This window comes from Nomia melanderi, chromosome 1 (assembly GCF_051020985.1).
Source record: "Nomia melanderi isolate GNS246 chromosome 1, iyNomMela1, whole genome shotgun sequence".
Classification (NCBI taxonomy): Eukaryota; Metazoa; Arthropoda; class Insecta; order Hymenoptera; family Halictidae; genus Nomia; species Nomia melanderi.
The window spans coordinates 33,770,785-33,791,377 of record NC_134999.1 but is presented as its reverse complement, the minus strand read 5'-3'; the positions used below and the strand labels follow the sequence as shown (position 1 = coordinate 33,791,377).

The 20,593-nt window shown below is 54.2% G+C and overlaps 1 protein-coding gene across 2 annotated transcripts in view; it reads right to left on the bottom strand.

The window, feature by feature from the left end:
• LOC116432128 (uncharacterized) overlaps positions 1 to 20,593 on the bottom strand; it is a 79,414-nt gene that overhangs the window by 8,320 nt on the left and 50,501 nt on the right. For both annotated transcript variants that reach the window (XM_031988516.2, XM_031988517.2), the window contains exon 5: positions 3,140 to 3,328. In XM_031988516.2, the coding sequence (XP_031844376.1) occupies positions 3,140 to 3,328 (189 nt within the window). The remainder of the gene's footprint in view (positions 1 to 3,139; positions 3,329 to 20,593) is intronic.

Below are 20,593 nucleotides of genomic sequence, written 5' to 3'. Positions count from 1 at the left end.
CCCACAGCCAGTGATTATTAAAAATTATACCGCGCCGTGTTCCGGCCAATTGCGCGGCGCCTGACGTTCAGCCGAAAACCGGAGAATGGGACGCGGCTCGGTCGAATTGAAATGCAAATTGCACCGCGGAACGTTCAGCGGACCAAGAAACCGTCGAATTAAAAGCAAATATACGCGCATTGTCGGCCGCGTAACGACGCCGCCGCGTATAAATATGTTTTGCCCATCGGGATCGCAGGGGAGCGGGGAGCGAGACGGACAGAGAGAGAGACAGAGTACAACGCTTCGACGAGAATTTAATCTTCCACGCGATAGATTAATCGATGCATAACAGGCCGCAAGATTACCGATCACGCGTTACTGATCCCGGATGCTCTACTAAACGGGTGACGCGAGCGCGCGGTCCGTACCCCTTTCCAGCCGCTATTTATACCGACTGATAGTTAATAACCTGTTTTAACCCGAATTTTTTATATCTCCTCTGTAAGACCAACGTTACGGAGTTAACAGAGCGTGCGCCGGCGAAGTTCGTCTGTCCTACAAAGATGAGGCTCGTCCTCTAAGTCCGCGAGTCTTGAGCGGACATCTTTGTCCTTCTGTCGCGGAAGATCGACCTAGATTCCGAAGAAGCCGAGTGCACATTGTCGCAGGTTTATACGATGTCTCTGAGCGATCGGCTCGCGTTATTATACACGACCGCGGGGGAGGAGACACTCGAACGGTGAAGGGTTAATTTCTTCGCGCCGCTCTCCCAGGCCGGTGAAACAGACCGACCGATACGAGCGAACGGCTCGGTATTGAGTGGCCTTCGACGGGAGCGCACTTCATTCGAAAGAAGCACTCGTGGCCGCGACAGAGCGAGTGTTTCTCGAATTCTGAGGGTATCCCGCGCGACCGAGGGTGAACACCGCGACTTGGCGACGGGCCAGGTATTACGTCGAAGCATCCCGGGCATCCACCCTGTCGGCTGCTACCCGGTTCCTTGTCCTTTTCCGTCTGTTCGCCTCCTAAACAAGCGTGTCGCGCGGTTTTTGCATTCCGTCCGGACGGAAGCTGAACTCCCTCGGCGTTCCTCGTGCCACCCTGGTCTGCATTCTTTGTCAATTTCACCCGCTATCGAGGAGACGCGAGGGCAACACGTGTTTCCCGTTACGACATTTTTCCGCGAGTATCGATCTCGAACGTAATATTCTCCGCGAATAAGACGCGCCGGATTTTCACGCGTCCGGTCATAGACCGTCCGATTCTACTGCTGATATCAGCCCCGAAGACTCGTCGCCGAAACCTGTTTGCCCCGGCGACCATATTGAGATTCGACTCGAGATTCCTACCGTTCAAAATTAAGATAAGTGCCGAACGAGATTCCACGGAGTGATCTCGCCCATTTTCTCGGTCGCTCGGAGCCTTATCACCGCGAGGAACCTAATGTTCCGCTTGTTGCATACGTATCTCCCGCTTGGAGCAGCTTCTTTCGGTTTATCTGTCGATTAGCGGACTTACTCGTTATTCACCGGACTTACTTCGGCTTTTCGGGTCTCGGGCTGGAATTCGAGTACCTGGATCCACCCTCGTCGTCCGATCGTTCCTTTGGGAATGATTCCCCTCTTCCGATTAGAAACGCGGAGAGAAACGTGGGAGAAGGATCGGATCATTTTGGCCGGCGAACTTTCGACTGTATTAATTGGAATAGCTACGGGCGGTGTTCGTTTCATCGTAATTTTACGAGATTTAGTTCGAGCGGCCGTAGGAAAAGGGGCACGGTAAGCCAACGGATTTCGAGAATCCCCGGCAAGATGAGTTTCCACGGATAAGCCTCGGCTGGTAAGTAGGACGATAGGCGGAGGCGAAATTGCCTGGTAACCTTCGACCTTACAGGGCCGTATAGTCCCGATAATTGCGAGCCTGTTATCCCTGTCAAAGGGGAACCAGTGGCCGACCCAGCTGCGCGAATCTCCGGCATCGTGGATCGATTTCACGCGCCGGGTTATGGGATCGTTCGGACGAACCTAGCTACCAATCAAGTTGTTCCTCATTCGCGAAAGAGCGCGGAGAAAGAGGATGCTAACGAGGAAAGCGCGAAATATCTGGGTCGCAGGTTGAGATTCAACGGCGATACAATTCCGTGCGTCGCCGTTGTTAAGCAACGAGTGCCGCGCCGAGCGTTTCCGATAACGGTGTGGAAAGATCTATCGGTAAATCGGTGCTCGAAGGATCAAGACCGGGGGACGCGTCCACCGCAAACGATAACGACCCTTATCTCGACGAGGGGGCCGCGAGACCCGGATGTAAACGAATCCGGCGCGTGTAGCGATCGCGGTAATTGGTCGCAGCCGGCAATCCGTTCCGTTTTCTCCGATTTGTCGATCCGGCGACCTTTTGCGCACCTGTTGCGCCCTTATTGTGCCTCGCATGCCGATTATACCGACACCCCTCGCCGCGACGACGAGAATCGAGGCTTTTGTTCGGCCCGCGCCCAGTCCGCGGCTAATCGAGAATGAATTCTAGGACGCCGGCGTTCCGCGCAAAGGGCGATCGACGTTTGTTAAATTCCGCTCCAGTCCGGTCTTGTTTCCACCGACAATTAACCCGCCGTGGAAGTTCCGCGTCCGAAACGGAAACGTTTCCGTTGTCCGAGCCATCGATTTTCCGAGGACAGCCGCGAGAACTCGGTGGACCGAGGCTCTCCGGCGCCAACCTGGAACTCCGCAATCCAGCAGAAACCGCCCCCTTTTTCTGCGCCCGGTCGAACCTAATTAACGGCTCCTTTAGCCCACCCCCGTCCCCCACACGGAAACTTTATCCACCGAACGGCCTAACCGACGTTTCAGTTATTACTCGGATCACGGAACGCTACCATCCATTTCGCCCGTTCCCTATCTCGCGGATCGCTAATGAACCGGCCTTCCAATTATCGACGAACTCCATTTAATTGGATCCGCGCCGGAAGTCCTTTTGTCCGGCAACAAAATCGAGTGCCCGTCCACCACCCATCGGGCGCATCATCCTCGGGACGGTTCGCGCCTCGCGCTGATGAATTCCTCCGGATTTTGGGACTCTTCGGATTACCGGGAATCGGGTAAATCGCGTTCCGCGGTCGGACGGTTGTCGATCGGGATTTTTTCGAGTCTTCCGAACTCACCGCTCTTTCCTCCGTCTCGACGATGAGATGATTGTTCTTCAAGGTGAGCGTGATGATGTTCCCATTGGCGTTTTTGTTCGTGTGGTTCGCCGGCGGCGTGTACTCGACCGGGGCTGCGTTCTCCACGTTCACCTCCTCCATGACTTCCGTCTCGCAGATGTACCTGGGACCGTCGAGGCCGTTCACCAGCTGAAATCAAATTGAACGACCATTCAGCACCTGTCCTGAATAACGGAAACCGCGAGCAGCTAGACTCGAGCTTCGTAACGTCTATGCAAAGCGATTAAAACTACTCTCGTTGAAACAATCATCGTCCATTCAATCGAACAATATTAATTCATTTAACCCTTCGCACTCGAAAGCTCTTCACTTGAAATATTCGATACTTCCTAATTAGATGTAGACAAGATTCTCTAAAATGAATTTATCAAGAAAACACACATGAATTGGGGAAGCTGGTTTCTTTCAATATTTACAACAAAGGTACAAAGGTTAATGGTAAATACCAAGGTTTATAATTTGCATCAAATCATCTGGCGACTGGAAATCGCCTCTCGAGTGCAAAGGATTAATTTCGTTACTACTACTATAACCCTCTTTTAGAAACATATTTAAGTGTAAACTATAATCAGATTTTACTGTCTTGACTTATTTAACCACACGCTGGCAATGAATTGAATTATTCACTTATTATATATAGATACATACAGAAATGTCGTTTACCAATAATTTTGTACGAAGTGGTAGATTTCAGAACAATCTGGAATATGTAATCCAATAAGACTATCGACGTATAATACGTCGTTGGTAATTTTCAAAAACTCCACGACGTGCGTACCACGCCTTTCCAGCGCAAGTGGTTAAGAATACTCATACCATTGTACTAACAACTGATACTTATTACTAGTGCCATAACAGGTACTACAGTGAGATTGAAAATGAAGATCAACGCCTCATTTCACAAGAACAACCGCATATCGATCCATCAAAGAAGAAGTCCATCTAGCCACTACATTATTCCGGATCAAGTCGAAATTCAAAATAATCCCCCGATGTTGATACTTCCCACAATCGCCGAAGCGGTCGGAACTTTCGTCCGCCGTAACAGCGGAGTCGCGAAGATGAACGTGTCTACCGCGACGAGGGTGTTTCCGGGAACGTTGAACCGCGGGGAACTTCGATTCCCTTCGGTTCTTCCGCGCGGAAACTTTTGCCTCGTTACGGGAAACGGGAAACGGTGAACTGGGTCAACGGGTACGAGATCCCATCGGCTCCCAAAGCCCGGGAACCGTTTGTGCCCGCCGCTGATGGATACACGGTCGCTGGTACAGAGGCTGGCTCCCGCAGGAGGCGGCGAGTAACGGAAGAGGAGAGTTATCTGTCAAGGAAATTGACAGTGAAACGGAAGTGGCGCGCTCGCCTGGTTCAAAGTTCCTTTCCTCCGGGCAACTCCGCGAAACAGAAATTCATCATTCCTTTCTGCGGCGCGGCTCGGCCGCGTTCGAATCGTCCGCGCGGCCGACCGTTCCTCCAGGTGTTCGCCTTTCTTCTCCGTTCCCACCCGCGGTAATCGGCGACACCTCGTTCGACGAACGCGTGACGCGCCGGGTACGTCGCCCGATAAGGCGCGGATAGCCGCGGAGCGTAATATCGGCAGACACGCGAGCAACTTCGAAACCGTCGTTGGTTTTATTGAAGTTAACGAGCGCCGCTTATCTCCTCTAATCTCTGCGCGCGGGATAGACACTGTCGCGTTGCGTTACCGTTTCCGCGAGAGCGTTCCTGCGATGAGTTTTGTTCGACTAATGGCTGCGTCCCTTGCACGGTGCCCGAAAATATGGGCAAAATATATATATTCGTAGATAATGAGCTATTTATCACAGAAAAATTTACGGTTTAGAGTTAGTCTTAGTAGAATCCGATTTTGGAGTTACTGTTTTACTAGAATAAAGAGAATTTTATAAAACTACCCTTATAGAGGGTGTTTCATTATGAGAAATAGAAACTTCGCGAGCTCGTCTAGAATACGCTGTCAAGCAGATAATGTCATACAGTTTCAACCTTGTTTCTGAATAATTAACGAGCCATAGTTGATTAAACTCTGGAAACCTTTTCCCGTATTTCGTCCACGTTCCCGAGCAAATGGACCAACGAGCGTCTCAGTGAATCAGCTGAATGCTTGAAGCACTGACCGCCGAAAGCTGCGCCGGGCGATCATTTATATTCTCTTTAAAGGACATCTTGCCTCGCGCGGACCGTCGGCGCCTCCATTTTCTGGTCGATTTTCACCCGGCGCCTGCTGCGAGAGCCGCGGAAGACTTTAATGTACCACAGGTGTTCCTCCGCGAGCAGATATTCCGCGAAGATTACAGCCTGCAATCCGGGAGCCGCTTTCGAAGGGCGCGTCCCCGTCTCCCAGAACCCTCCCGATCGAAGTCGCGATTGGTTCGTCGTCTATTCCGACTCCGATCGGCTCGATTCGGGGAGGACGCGCGAAAGAGATACAACCCCCGGCCTCAGCCACCCCTTTGGCAGCCGCCGATTTCGGAAATGAACGGAATCATCGACGGCGGACGCGTCTGTTCGAGGAAAGCCGCGCCGTTCCCCCGTTCCGAGGAATCTTATCTCCTCCCTTTATCGCTGTTTCCGGGAGTTTCCGGGGTGCGTTAGCGGACACGCGATACCCGGAATACGCGGAGCTCGCCGGGAGGTTCGACGAGGGCGGCGGTCGATCGGAGAAATGGCCGAGTTTCGAACGAGACGACGACGATGACGCTCGGGACCGTCTATTTCCAGGGAAGAGGTTCTTTCATTTAAATAATTGCCGGATCGGGTTGGTTGGAGGGGCGGGCTCGAATGGAAACTCGGTTTCGAGCGGTTCGCTGCAAGGAGGTCAGAGGGTTCGGCTGTTATACGACTACAATCCGAAGATACTCGCATTGGACGGGTGTCTGAAGCTTAGTTCAGGCGAAAACACGTGACAGACGGAACGCGAGCGTCGCATCGGGCTCTATACAAATGTTAGTACACCCTAATTCGATCTTCGTTATAATGGGAAACGCAGCACGAGCGTTGAGGTCGTTCGTTCAGCTTCGGTACTCGTGTCTCGTCGTCTGAATCGTCTGTTACTCCGAACTAGGCTTAACCTGTACCCGGTCGAATCAGCCGATGGAAACTTGGTCCGCTCGCCGTTTTCTCGGGCGCTAATGCGATAACGCGCGCTAAATTATCAGAGTATTTACCCTTCCCCGGGCGTCCCGGAGCGGATCGCAGCCGGAGAAATTCGATTACGATCCTCCCTTGGTCCCGCTCGGGGAGGATCGCCGCGATTTCGCCGGGATCGGAAGAGGGGAAGCCCCCCTCATTACAAGCGATCGCTACCACCCTAATTGGCCCGCATGGAGAATCGCGCCGGCATCTGTCGGCGCGTCGGTGCGCGCGGCCAGCGTTAAGAAAGTTAGCGCCTGCATAAGCCGGGATTCCAGCGGCGGCGGCCAATCACGGCGAAACTGCCTGCTTTCGGCAAGAAAGTAGCCGGCTAACCGACAATTTACCGGAAATCTCGGTACCGAAATTTTATCGTGCCGGCCATCGAAGATCGGCCGAGTCGCGGGTTCGTGGAACCCGATACACGGGTTCGCGCCGGGGCACGTACCATCTTAATTGCCACCGCGCGCAGGATCGAGGATTAACGCGATTAAATCTGATTACACGTTGCGAGCGTATTGACTAGCGGCGATTCCGCCAGGAATTTTCGTTTCGCCGGGCCGTTCGATTGAAGGGACATCCTCGGTCCTGTTCGCTGGTAGCCGGCATCTGAAGAACTCGGCGGACGAGACTCGAACGAGTAAAAGTTCACGCTGTAGTAACACCGAATGAACAACTTTCGTTCTCTGAAATGTCATTATTAGCGTTCCTTTCGTTCCCCTGTGGGTGACGAATATGCGTTTCTGAAGCTTGTACCAGCGTTTCCTTCTAATTTTGTTTCCTCTTGTACCGACACACTCCGTAGAAATGATTTTCGCGTAAACCGAGGTGCGAGTTGCTTCATAGAATGGTTATCTTCAGCGAATCGAGCGAAGGCTATTTGCACAGCAGTTCGATCCGCAAGTTTCAAACGCCATTTCACTCGCGCAAAGGGTGCGTCCGTAGTTGGGCGATCGAAATGTGTACATCAACTTGTCCGTCGAGTTAGACAGGTAAATTGTTACTTGCTCGTCTTGCGCGGGATCTGACATTAACAGATTCCCGGATTGCCTAGCCGTCGCGGAACAGTTTCCACGGGCTTGGATCGAATAACCGTGCCGGAACATCGAATCTGCGAAAGACGTACCGCGGCGGACGGAACTTATGCAACGACCTAATAGTTATCGATTCGGCGCGAGGAAACGACGCGTTCCCGGCGACACCGGAATTAGATTTAAATTGTAATTACGTAATAAGCGGCGGGCTGTATTAAGTCGCAGGTCGCGCGGCGCCGTAATTGTCGTCCCGGGTAATAATTAATTAGGAAGGCGAACGCGGCCGCGGACAGTCGAGCGAAATAACCTACGGAAACCGATAATAAACGCACGCTCGATATCGATCGGAGCGTCTCGATGCGACGAGGCTCTTATTATCCGTCGAGTGGTTGGTCGGCCGAAATTCTCGTCGTCGGCTCTCTTCGATCGCGCACGCGAGCGTAATGCGATCGTTAAACAACGAAGATTCACTCGGTGCCTCCATTGTTTGTCCCAAATACAATTTCCATAGAAGCAGTATCGATTATCGTTCGAGAAACGTTTTCTATATCCGACGTAGGCGTGGTGAAACGTTTTACATTAGCGAAACAATTCGATTCGCCTATTCCGCAACCGATCGTCAATAAAACTCTTTCGATTCAACGATTTTATCGCGCTCGCCTCGCCGCGTTTATCGTCTCGCGAGAGAGCCAGACAGTGGAATCGGCCGATCAGAGCCGAACGCACAGCAAGTGCCTCGGTAGGCGCGCGACCTCGACAACAGCGATAGAAGAAACGATAGTCGTTAGTCACGCCTCGCTTGGCTAGACGCGGTCTAGACATAGATTCCTAGACCGGTTGGTCAAGGCTGTCCTATTCTATTCAGGTGCACGCGGTACTCGCCGGTCTAGCCGGTCGCTGAATCACGATAGAACCCGGGGACAGCGTCAAAGGAACCGACCGGCTGCCGAAAACGGTAATCCGGACCGGGGACGCGTTACGATTACAATTTCAGATCGCGTCGGTGCTACAGCTGGCCGAACCAGGAACGTAGCCTAGGCGCTTCTCTGCATAACAAGATCGCTGGGAGCCGCTCGGCCGTCCCTAAGTGGAACGGTCTGTAACGAGTTTGCTCCTCGAGGACCCGGCGACGGGCACGGTCCAGCGGAACGGACGGATTTTTCCGAAAAACCCGCGGACCGAGCGCGCGGCAGGCGAATAAAGGGTAATCCAGACTCATCCTATCTTCCAGCTGAAAAATACGCCGGGAAAACCCGAGGAGATTAACCCTGCCGCGTTCTTTAAGTCCTCAGTCGTGTTTTCATTTTGTCAGAATTCATTCTTGCGTTTGACTTCTTCTATCTCCGGGTGCTCATTTTGGTAGAGGTGTTTCCAAATTTGAGAACAGTAGATGAGATGCAGCTGCAGTATACATTTGTCTTTAAAGGAAGCTTATTTAAAGTTAGAGAAATCGAGATGATGTTACGTCGCCTAATAACCTACAAAAAATTCGGTATCTATCGAAAAGTTCCTATGTACTAAGACACCTGGAGGTAGCTAAAGGAGTTCATCGCCTATTTTCTACTGGAAAATGATTCCATCTACAAAGCCTACATTCTATACTATACCTCTGCGACATTTTCTTCCTATAGACTGTATTTTCAAGAATCATAGTTGAAATAAATGATACAGGCCACTAAGTTATCATCGAACCCTCAATGTCTCAAGTAACAAGGAACGTACCGAACAGTGTACTCGTCGCCAGCTTCACGTCGCAGCGAATGTACACTGTAGCTAGAGTTCGGTGTCATGGTCGAAAAGAAAGGATGAAGCGGCCGACCGCGGTGGGCCTAGCCGGCCCCTCGACAGAAGACGGTAGGTTCTAACGCGTCCTCTCGGCCGTTCTCGGCTATCGGCGCCGAAAACTGGCGGGCGCAGGTGTGCGTGTGCAGTCGCGCGAGCGGACGAGTGAGCGAGCGAGCCCGCGCGCGTGTACGTGCGTGGCTGTGGTTCGAGTGGCTTGTGCCAAAGGGTACTGACCCTGACCCAAGGGGCATTGCTCCTACGGTGCGTTTCGCCTTTCGTTCCTTTTCTGTTAGATCGCTCACACCGGCGTAGCGACAGCTTAGTAACCGATGTCCCGGCCTCGCACGGGGAATCTTTTTTTGCACGGATGCTGGAACGGTTCGCGACGGTTCCCCGCGAACCAGACCGCCGCGGGACCGGCCGAACCAGGAAGCGATCGCGCGGCGGCAGCCGAGGAACCGCCCCCGCCCGAGATCGATCGCGAATTTCTCGCTAATCTCCGGAAAGATTACCGAACGATCCATAATACGTAATCCCGTACGCTTACGCGTGCATTTGAACAGCGCGGCCGGGGCTAAAGCAATATTAACTTGTTTGAGAACCATCGTCGACGTGCACCCGACATTTTCCGCCGTTCCCGGTGCTCGTTAAGCTGGAAATACGCGAGTGAGCTGTCGCCCGCGCTAAATGGTACTCGAATTTTCTCGACCGTTCCCGACACTGGGAATACATTAGGTCGCCCGCGCAATCTCTGCGGCCCGCAAATTCGAGTTTTGAAACACCGGCTTATGGTTACCTCAAACTACGGATTTCCCGTCGTTACCCCGGCGGCTGAACGGCCGAGAGGTTGCCCCCGGTTCGTTTGCAACTCGAGCGATCGCCGAGAAGACAGCCTCTAATTAATTCCCGCTTTCATCAATTATTCATCGAAGCCACGGATCGCGCGTGAAAATTTATAAAGCTCGGCTTATAGAAGTCTCCGCGAGAGCTCCCGTATTTCTGCCCGCGTCGACCGTCCGCGCGGAATAGTCGTCCGATTCGCAGTTCTTGCGCAACGTACTGCATATTGACAATATAAATCAGCGTTGATAGTTGTATTTGGATTGAGCAATTCGCTGAGTATACCGTTCGCGAGGACAGAATTTGCGCAGCGGTATAACGACATCTGCGCCTCGCGGGAGAAGGAAAAACGCGACAATGGATTCTACCGATTGCGATTCAACGCAAAACCCATCCGTCCTCTCTCGTAACCGGAAACGTTCGCGAGCGACGCTCGCGCGCCGTATCGGAGCGAATCGAGGACAACGGTGGATCGTGGCTCGCGATGATCGGTCCCATCCCATCTTCGTTAGAGCGCTCGAACGGGCCCAGTCGAAAAAAGAACATAGTCAAGCGATTCGCGTTCCGATTTCTCGCTGGTCGTTCGCCTTCCCCATAAAAGGTTCGGCTAAGATCGTTCCCCCGAGCCCCCGTCCCACTCCGCGGCCGTTGCGTCCCGCCCCGCGGACGTACCGTCAAGAAAAGGATACCACGTAGACGAGTTTTGGCCGGCCGGTGTCCCATATACCGGGCCTTTCACCTTTGACGCGAATCCTCGACTCGCGCCGCAGAGAGACCACGATCTCTCGCCGCCTCGATCTTCTCTCGCGGAGAAATTTCGGGAACGCCCGTCGACCGGAAATCGCGGTCCGTTCCTTCTCGCTTTTTCCGTCCTCTTAGAACCACGGCCGAATCATCCGTAAGAGGATAGAAATGATCCGTTCGCCGAGGAAACGCCGGAAAGAGAAATTCGTCGCGAGCGAGAGGATCAAACGGACTTCGCGATACGCAATTTTTCCAGCTGGTTCGCCGGTTATTTCTTATTAACAGCGCAAAGAGGAGCCGGCGGCGCGGGGATCGCCATTCAATTTGAAGAATCGGTCTAACAGTGGCCAGAAGCTGAAGCTAACAATTCGCTCGCGCGTTTCCAGGATTCGTGCTACCGCTGCGTTTCTGGCCGGCCGGATTCCAGCGAATCGAACCGTTCGAAGCGTTGCACTTCGGCTCGCCGTGATTTCTTTCAACGCGGCTGTCTTTCTCTCCGCCATTCCCTCCCCCCCGGCCCCGTTTCTTCCTCCCGGCCAGACCACCCAGGCTATGTTCACGGGAGTGCACGCGCTCGACGTTCAACAGCGCGCCGATTCGAAGAATGAAAATAGTTCGAGGCGCAGGCATTCGACGGGTGAATGAAGTCACGCGGCAAACACGATCGCGTTAAGCTGTAAACAGCGTGCTTTCGAGTATTCAGAAATCCTGCGGTTTCTCGTTACGCAACGGCGAACGGGCGCCGATCGATCGATCGATCGGCTGTTCGGCGCAGAGTCGCCCGGGAAGGTCGAGGATAATCGCGTGGAAACGCCGCAGAAATCCATTAGCCCGGAGAGGATTCGGTACGTGCTGCAACGAGGTCGCATCAGCCTCGCGGTTCGCGAAAGACGCGGACGGGACGCGACGCTCGCTCTAATTCGGCCTTGAGTCTAATCCTCGTCATTGACCGCTGGTCACAGACCCCGGGTAACGTCCGTTGCAGATAATTCACGGTCGCATGCGGCTGAAAAACCGGCCGCCGCTTCGAAAAGTACAATCGCGCGAGCGTAGTTTTATTAAAGTGTGCCGCGGAACACAAGTGGCCGGTCGCCATTCCTATTTAAAACGCCATCCGTTACAATTATCCTCAATTGCAATTTATTCGGCCGCGAGTACCTAGAACGTCGTCCTGGAAAGTAGCAGTTTTCACTCGCCGCGGGACGGCCGTTCTCCGAACGTCTAAATCTTCTGGTCCACCTATTAATATGTATGCGCCCCATGTCCCGAAGATGCTCGCGCAGCCAACAATTGTCCAATCTGTAATTCAGCTGGTCCCCTATTCCGTTACATCAGCGAAACTGCATCAATTATTTCCAGACAGCCCGTATCCTCGTTGAACGGTCGCAGCATCTATTCATAGGACAACCGATGGCCCCATGGCTGCGCGTCTGGGTCTTGAAGGTTGCCGATGCTAGTTCAAGGATCCAACACGCCAGGCGGAAGTCTGGCACTCGGTGTGTTTGGAATACATTAGGAATTAACGTGCCCCGGGCGTTCTTCCAGCTCGGAGCGCGTTAGACGCGTCTGTCTGGCCGCTCGCGCGCGGTAGCCATAGGTTAGTGACACCGCGAAGGTCGTGCCTAGCACGGCCAGACCGGCTGAGTCAAGCGGACCGGAGAGGAATTGAGTCATAGAATCGTGACGCGATCTAATGGCGTTTTTACGTCGGCCGAGCCCGTTTAAAAATATGCACCCAGTCAGCCTATAATCGCGCGAGGTCTCGATCCGGCGCGGCGCGGCGCGACGCGACGCTTTCGTACCGGCCCACCCAGTAGCTTCGTTAGGCGATTCGTCGATTCGCGAATCGACGAACCGTCCACGCTGCAGGATGCCTCTATGCCAGTCTCGACGCGCCGCCGGCCTGCATAGGGAAATTTCCGCGTGTTTTCGTCAAAGTGGATCAAGCGGAATTTTCCATGAGCCTGATCGGGCAAGTTTAGCTGGTATGCGGTGTGCTAACGCGTCGCGCGGCATTTCCTTGTTCCTCGAGCGGTCGCGAGACTCTTTTTGCGGTCGCGTCGAGTCGCGAGCGCGCTCGGACCGAGCGGATGACGAGAAAAAGTCGAGAGACGGCGCGGTCTGCGTAAATATCGGGACGGCCGTCGAAAGTTCCCAGGAAAACGGGCCGCCGCCTCTCCGTCGCGGAATTCTATTCCGCCGTGCCGAATACCGACGAGGAGAGTATCAAATTTTTCGCTGAGACGCGCTGATTTCACGAGGATCGTAAATTCGGTGGCCTGGTTTCGGCCGATCGCCGCTTAAGTGGCTTAATTTCTCGCGCGTTTCTCGCGCGGTCGCGCTCCGTCCGTCCGTCTCTCAAACAATGAGTCAATTGAGACCGGCGGAAAAAAAATTGAGTCACGGCCGTGCAGTGAGTCATGTGCAACGAACGCTAAACTTAGACGTTTCTACGAACGATCGAGGGCAGGGAAACGGCGCGGCGCGGAGCGTCTCGTTGCTCGTTAATTTATTCTCGACCGCGGTCCGCTAGGTCTCGGGCACGTTATCGGGCTAGAAAACACGTTTCCTGCGTTCGCGGAAACGCCGCCGCGATAAACGTCCGCTCCGAAACTGCATAAACGCGGCCCGAGGCCGCGCGATTAGACGCAACGCCTCGGTTGCTTAGTCTGCGGACGAGTGTTTACGTTACGCCCACAAAAATACTCGGCTCGCAGCTCGGGAACGGGCCGCTGCCGACGACACCGGCTGACCGTGATCCGCGCGATACATCATTCCACTTTCGAATTTCCCCTAACGATCCGCGCGACCCGCCGGTATCTCATTGCGATTTTATGCGATTCCGAAGGACAGAGTCGAAAGCCGTCCTCGCGATGTACTAATCCTATCGAATGGTACTCCCGATGTTTCCACGATGAGTAACATAAGTTAAACAACACCGTCTGTTACTCCTAACGTATCGCCGCCCGAAACCAGAGACGCGAAACGAATGAAAGTCGCAGAACTCGCTGGGAAGATAAACAGTAACGAAGGCGCTGGGAAGTGTTACTTTTTTCTGCGGGCAGACGGAAGATCGTTTAACCTTTTTGCTACAGCGGGGAAGCGGAATCGCGCGGCGCGCCGAGAGGAATAGAAGATTCTAGAGACGAAGTGGGTGGACGCGTCGGTTTCGAGGTACGTATCCGACAGATCGCGTCTGTCGCGATCGTATTAGCAGACTCGTCCAGGAACTCCCTTCCAAAGCGGCGATTCGCTAGACACTCAAGGATAACGATCTTTGTTTAACGAGCGGACTTTTTTGCCTATGCCGTTAGAGGTTGCAGACGGTCAAACTCCTTTGGAGGACATTCGCAATTAGACGAAAGAGTCCTCTAACCGCCAAGGCTCCGCGGTCGTTGGATTTCACGGTTCGGTGTCTATTCGAGCGAAGACAATCGCTAATTCCCGTGTAGTCGGGAGGATCGTCGCTCAAGGACAACTGTTTGCACGTTGTACGAACAGTCGAAGATACACGTAACAGGGGTGAGAGGCTGAGTCGCACGCGAACTCCGACGGAGCCGTCCCAGGCATCGTACAGTCAACGCTAGAACAACCAGCGGGCTCTCGTTAGCAGCGATCAGCTAACGACGGAGATTAGTCGCCGTCCAATCGGAACGTAACGACGCGTGTGCTGCGTTTTTCGCTGATACCGTTAGAAGATCTCCCGGCAAACCAGACCGTTCCCGATCTCGAAACCACGGCCGCTCCACGGGGACAGCACGCGAAACCAGAGACCGTTTCGCTGGTAATTTCTAATCGGAATCACGAGCGCGTCGCAGCCAATTAAATAATTGACCTGTCGTTGAAACGACGACTGGGCCGGCCGAGCGACGCAGCCGGTCCTATCGCGTCGGCGAAGTCGGCCGCATTAATATAATTAGCAATTTGCTAAAAGCCGGAGCCACCGGTCGCTATTTTCAAGCGACCGCGCGAGATCCGCTGCCGGTTTCCGCGAAATCTTCCGGCGCGACTCGTCGCGCGTCCCGCGGCGATAGGCCGGCGGAAAAGAGAATCAAGGCCGTCTCGGGAGGAAATAATCTTGATTGACTAGAATGAGCCGGTGGCCTTAACTTTTGCTTTCTAACGGCCGGGTCGCAGACGGTCGCTCGCCGCCGCGGTGTCGTTAGAACGATCCAAGGATACTTATTATTCCGGCTTAGTTGCGCAACGCTCGTAACGCTCTCGCTCGCACACCGGTTCTGAATATTACATAAGCGTCTAAGGCGAGCCTAAGGCGGCTGCAAATGTGGCCTCGCAATGGCAAACTTTAAATGCCAACTGGATTCTTCCAGCCGCAGGAATACCAAACGAAATACCGTGGAGCCGGTTCCGTGTTCCCATCAGTTTCCCCCTCGTAGCTCGCGGGAAATCCCTGCCGCACTTTACGCATATTATAACCCGACGTTGCGTTTGACTTTTCCCTCCGCGGGAAATTTAGGTACAGCGTCGAAACTCGTGTCCAATTTTGTTGTCGGATCCTCCGCTTCCCCCGCACTCTCGCGTTTGTTTCGAAACGAGAAACTTCTCGGCGTTCTTTCCACAACAGCTTCCAGAATAAATCACGGGTATCCGTGTCCTCGCTGGAACTCGGATTGTAACGGTCTACGATATTATTCGAGAAACCTTGGCTATGCCGAAGCCGAGGTCATCGCCTCGGTTCGGACCTCGGTAATGAACGCCGACGAGACCCAGGTCCGATCCCACACAGTCCACGGCCTCGGCGTTTCGATTTCACGCCTTCTAACGCGCAGACGGAGGCCCGTGCCATTAGAAACCGGCCTTGGGCGTCTGCTTCCGGGACGGTGGACGTCCTTGTCGGGCGGACAGGAATATTTGGTCAAGTTCGAGCAGCTTTCTAACCCCGACTCGCGTTAGAACCGGAATAGAACGAGTCGGCGATGGCGAAGTCGGCCAAGATCAACGAAAGGACGAGTGTTCCACGATTCGCCGGTCGTTCAATTTCCTGGTTCTCGGCTCGCAGCTTATTCGATGGGAAATGTCTACCTATCTGCGGTCGGGAGATGACTCGGTGTCGAGTGGAACGGAGCGGAGGCGAGAGATGTTTCTCCAGATTACAATTTTATGGTTCTCATCGGTTGCGTGAAACCGTATTGACGAACAGCGAATGAATTGAAAATATAAGTCGGGAAATAAAACCGGCAAAAGATTAGCCGAGAAAACACGGGAACTGTTCGATCAACCGAATTCCTCGGTGATCTAGCAGCGCGAACGTGAATCGGCTCGGAGCCGTTGAAATTCCGCGCACCGATCTCCGAGATGTTTTTCGGGCCGCTCGCGTAACAGCTTTTTTTCGTAAAAATAATTGTTTTCAACGAACCAGGAAATGTTTCTCGAATTTGACGGAACCGGTTGGCAGCGTTCGTTTATTAAACATCGACTGCGCACCCGCCGGATCGTTTTTCCTCCCGTGTTTCTCCGCGAAGTGGAAAATATTTCGAATTCCGACGGCCGCCCGCGCCTCCCTCGCGCGAAAGCTAGACAAAGGATCGACGAATTTAGAGGCGAGCGTTGCACCATCTGGCTGGCCAAGGTCCGCAGTGGAAATCGCGGTGCCCGCGGTCGGTCGCAAGGAGCAATTAGCGCGCACGTTCGCGTAAATTCGACTTTAATCAGGCGGCCAGCTGACCGGCGTCGATATTTATATTTCCCTCGGGAATAGGCGCGCGGCCCGCGACCAGTCCCGGTCCGGTCTTTGAAACGTCGAAATGAATAATTACGCATTCCCCGCGATAATGGGAATGGGAACAACCTGGCCCGCTATTTCCGTCCGTTTGTTTACCTCTTTATTTCTGACTGCAAACCGGTCGGCCGGACGTTTCTCCGCGTTTTAAAATTCAAAGCCAGCCCCGAACCTCGGGTCTTTTGTTCCTCCGCGTTATCTAGTTGCTCCGTGTACTCAGCCCGGCACCGCATTCGTTTCGGGAATTTATGGGGACACACGCGGCCCGGGCCCGAACAACGTTACCGTCCCGGTGCAGCGTGATTCTCGCACTTTATGGATTCGTTCCTCGGATCTTCGAACTTAGGGTTCAAACTCTGAACCGAGAGGTCAACGAACAGGCAGGTTCTCAGCTGCGCATCAACCTAGCCAGTTTCCATCTTCATCCTAGAATAGTTTAGCGACAAAAGACTCTCAGCTCTTCCGTCGGTCCCGACGTCGCCAGAGGATATTTCCGGATTGGGAATCTTAATGGACGCAGACGGAGATCAGCGTTTCGTGTCATCGTCGCTCGGAAGTTTCCGCCGCAAGTCTGTTTCGAGCTGCAGGACGAGCCAGCGAACACAGCCGATAATAAGGGACGGGGGATGGGAACGATCCCCCCGAGGAACCATGAGGTATTCATCGGGAACACTCGGGAAGTTCGGGAAGAAGCGGCTGGCGCTCGCGGGAACGTTCTCCATCATCGTCCTTCTTCGTCGCGGGTCATGTATTATTCGCGGTGAAACTCGCGGGCGGTTCAAGTTCTCCGGATGGACGACGGCGGGCGGGCGGTGCGGCATCGCTAACGCCCGGCCAACTTGGTCGATAAAATATGGCGAGGCGAGCGTGAATAATTAAGCCGTGACCTCATGCCGGAATTGTCCGGGGAGGATCCAGCGTGGCACGCTGGATCGTCTTTTTTTAGCCGGCGTGTATCAAATCGCGAATCTGGCTTTCTCGATCGGCCTCGTTAGTAGAACCGGCCCGGGACACTTCTCGGCTAGAGAGGAAGAACTTAGCTCCTTCTTAGCGGCCCGCCATAAACCAGTCCCCCGTTATGCGAGAGCGCACCGCGCGCGCAGTATACCGTTAGCACAGGAATAGCGTAGTAAGCGCGGGCAACGGGCAGCCACCGAGCGCGAGAGAGTATTATGCCCACGTCTCTCGTATAATACCCAAAAGCAATCTGCGTCGGAGAGGTCACCGAGACAAAGACCAAAGATGGCCCGGCGCGATACCTACGCCGCCAGCTTTGCACCGTCCACGCCGTTATATCCTCCGCGACCCCACACCCCCACCCCCGCGTTGACCCGCCGCTGAATCTCCGATTCCTGCCGAGGGAAGCTGTTGTTAACCCCCCCCCCCCTCCCTTCAATATCCTCGCCATCCCCTTGACGTCTTCCTTATTGTCTACTCCGCGATCGCGGACCTCCGAGCCGCTCCGGGAAATCTTTAGAAAATATTGGATTGCCTCGCAATTTCTGTCCCCCCCGAGCGGATCCTTTGCAGTTCGATTTTTCGAAGCTGATCGCCAGCTGCAGATGCTCCCCGGCAGCGGGATAAATCGCTCGTGAAACAGGGAACGGAAGTTACAGCGTCCTGACGGAGTTCGATATCGCCGGACCGATACGGCGGAAACTTTGTTCTCCGCGATCGTTCCATCGAATTCGTCGCTCCGTCTCGCAATTAACGCGAAGCGCGGACCAAGTTTTTCCCCGGTGCAGCTGCGGATAACAAAGGGACGGAGATAATGCCGAGGGAAAAGAAAATTATTGCCAGCGGAGAGCGGGGGGAGCTGCGAACCGAAGGAATTCGCGCGGGAAGCAACGGGAAATACAAACGGCAGCGTTAATCCGAGAGTTGCCGCAGTCGGGATGAGTTTTCGAATGAAATTTTCTTAATTATGCGACGCGGCTTTTGTTCCTCGGTCGATTGTTTTCCCGCTTGTCGCCGGTGATAGAGTTCCAGCCACCGCGTGGATCCCCTCGAGGAGGTTCTCCGGTTTTCCACCGCGTCGAGTGTAATTCGGCAAAATATCGGCTCGAGGACACTCGACGATTTTCACGCGTGCGTCGACGCTGACGAGCGCGGGCACGCTTCAACGGAGATTGATATTCATCGAGGGTCCTTGAAAACGTATTAAGCTAGTAGATTCGGATGCCTAGCCGGGCTCTCGCGGGAACTGGTTCGGAAGGAAATTGAAAAGCGTGGAAAACAAATGAGGCGGCGCGCGTCCGCTCCACGCGGTTCCCATCGAAATATCGCAGCCGGCCGGTCCTCGGTTCGACGATTCAATACTGTGATTCAATTAAACAAATCTGTCCATCGAACGGCTGCTGCCGCTGGCAGACGGTCATTACTCGGGGCTTTCGCTCGCCGTTTCAATCTTTCAATGATTTTTCAAGGGATCCGTCTAATATTCCTACCGTGTCACGACAGATCGGCCGGTATATGTGATTCCTCGAAAACTCGGATCCCACGGCGGAGCGGGGAGACGATTTCAAAGTGTTCATCGTCGAACGTGTCGCCGGTTATCGGTCGTTCGCTATGCCGCGCTCGTGGAAAAGGAACAGCGAGAAGCGAGCGTATCGTCGAGCGGTAATGAGCGGCGCTCGCTGAATCCGCGACTAGATTTATTTCGGGCCGCTTTTATTATAAAGGTCAAGCGAATTCGCTCACGGCGAATCGGCGAATCTCTCGAGCCCGCGTTTCCTCGAACCGCCGCGCTCCCATAAATGTTGCATGAGTGCCCCAAAGCAACTGGCATTAATAATTTAAGTCTCGCGACGAAAGGAACGCGGACGCGCGGCCCGAAGCCGGCGCGAATGAAAGCCTAACTCGGTCTCCCGTCCGTTTCGGTGTGCGGCTCTGGTTCTGGAAAACGAGACGGTTCTCGCGCGATTAGATAACGAGCTGAAACCCAGCCAGGTTGCTCGCTGTCCGGAGTTTCAATGTCGGAACGGGCACTAACGTTATCGCGAAAATTCCCGCAGACTTCCTACGCGATAAACTTCGGTTACACGCTCCGATTCGGTCCGATCTTGTTCCAGGTTCGATCGGATCCGCGCTCCGACGTCTCCGGGTTGCAAGTTTCCCGCTCGCGATGCGGCCGATAGACGACACGGTCCGCCGCGACGCAATTTCGATGCTCCGCGCGCGCGTCTGTTTGCTCGGCGCCGGTCATTGAAATAATATTGACATAGTACCGGCGAACGGACAGAGACTTCCTTGTGGCTCGTAGTCGCGATAAGCTAATCTCTATCATAGTCTGGAACGCCTCGCGAACGCACGGCAAACAAGCGGGCTTATCGCGGATCGTGGCCGCTAACGTCATCCGATAAGCGGACCACCGCCATTTCGCGCTGAAAACCTAAATCCGCGAGCGAATAATAGCGAACCGCGGCGTTCGCCGGAGCGCAGAGCTGCGCCGGATCGATAAACAGCTTTTCGTTTCGCCGGGGAACGATCGGCGGCCATCGAGTTATACGCCATTACCCCGAAGGAACGATTCGAGACGTTCTCCGACGATAGACGCCGTCTAATTCAACTGGAACGGAAGAGGATCCGGCCGGCTAGGTTTTAGAGGCGCAAACGAATGGCGGAAACGGGCGAACAGAGGAAAAGAGAGGCGGGACGAAACGCGGCGCGGCGAGGCGCGGATCGATTCGGCGAATTTGGCAATCAGCTCGGCGAACGTGTGGCTAGCGACCGCGCTCTCGCGTCTCTTCCGTGTTTCCGGCGGGCTCGATGGCGCGCCGGGAGCGCGTGAAATGGGAATCGCGAGAGGGAACCGCGCGGAGCGACGCCGCAATAAAATACGAGAAGGCTATAATCACGATCGCACGAAGATACGTACCTAGCCGGCCGCGGCTCCGCGGAGCGGGCGCGCGCGCACGCTCGCGCACGGACGCTCTGCCAAAAGTTTCTCTCCCCCAACCCCCCGGCTCCCCTCTGTGCACGCGTACCTATACATACGGGTGTGCACGAGCGCGCGGCGTTGGCCGATGGCCCCCCTTCGGCCGGCCAGAATCTCTTCCCTCTCTCGTTTCCATTCTATGCGCTTCCTCCTTTCTCTTCCTCCCC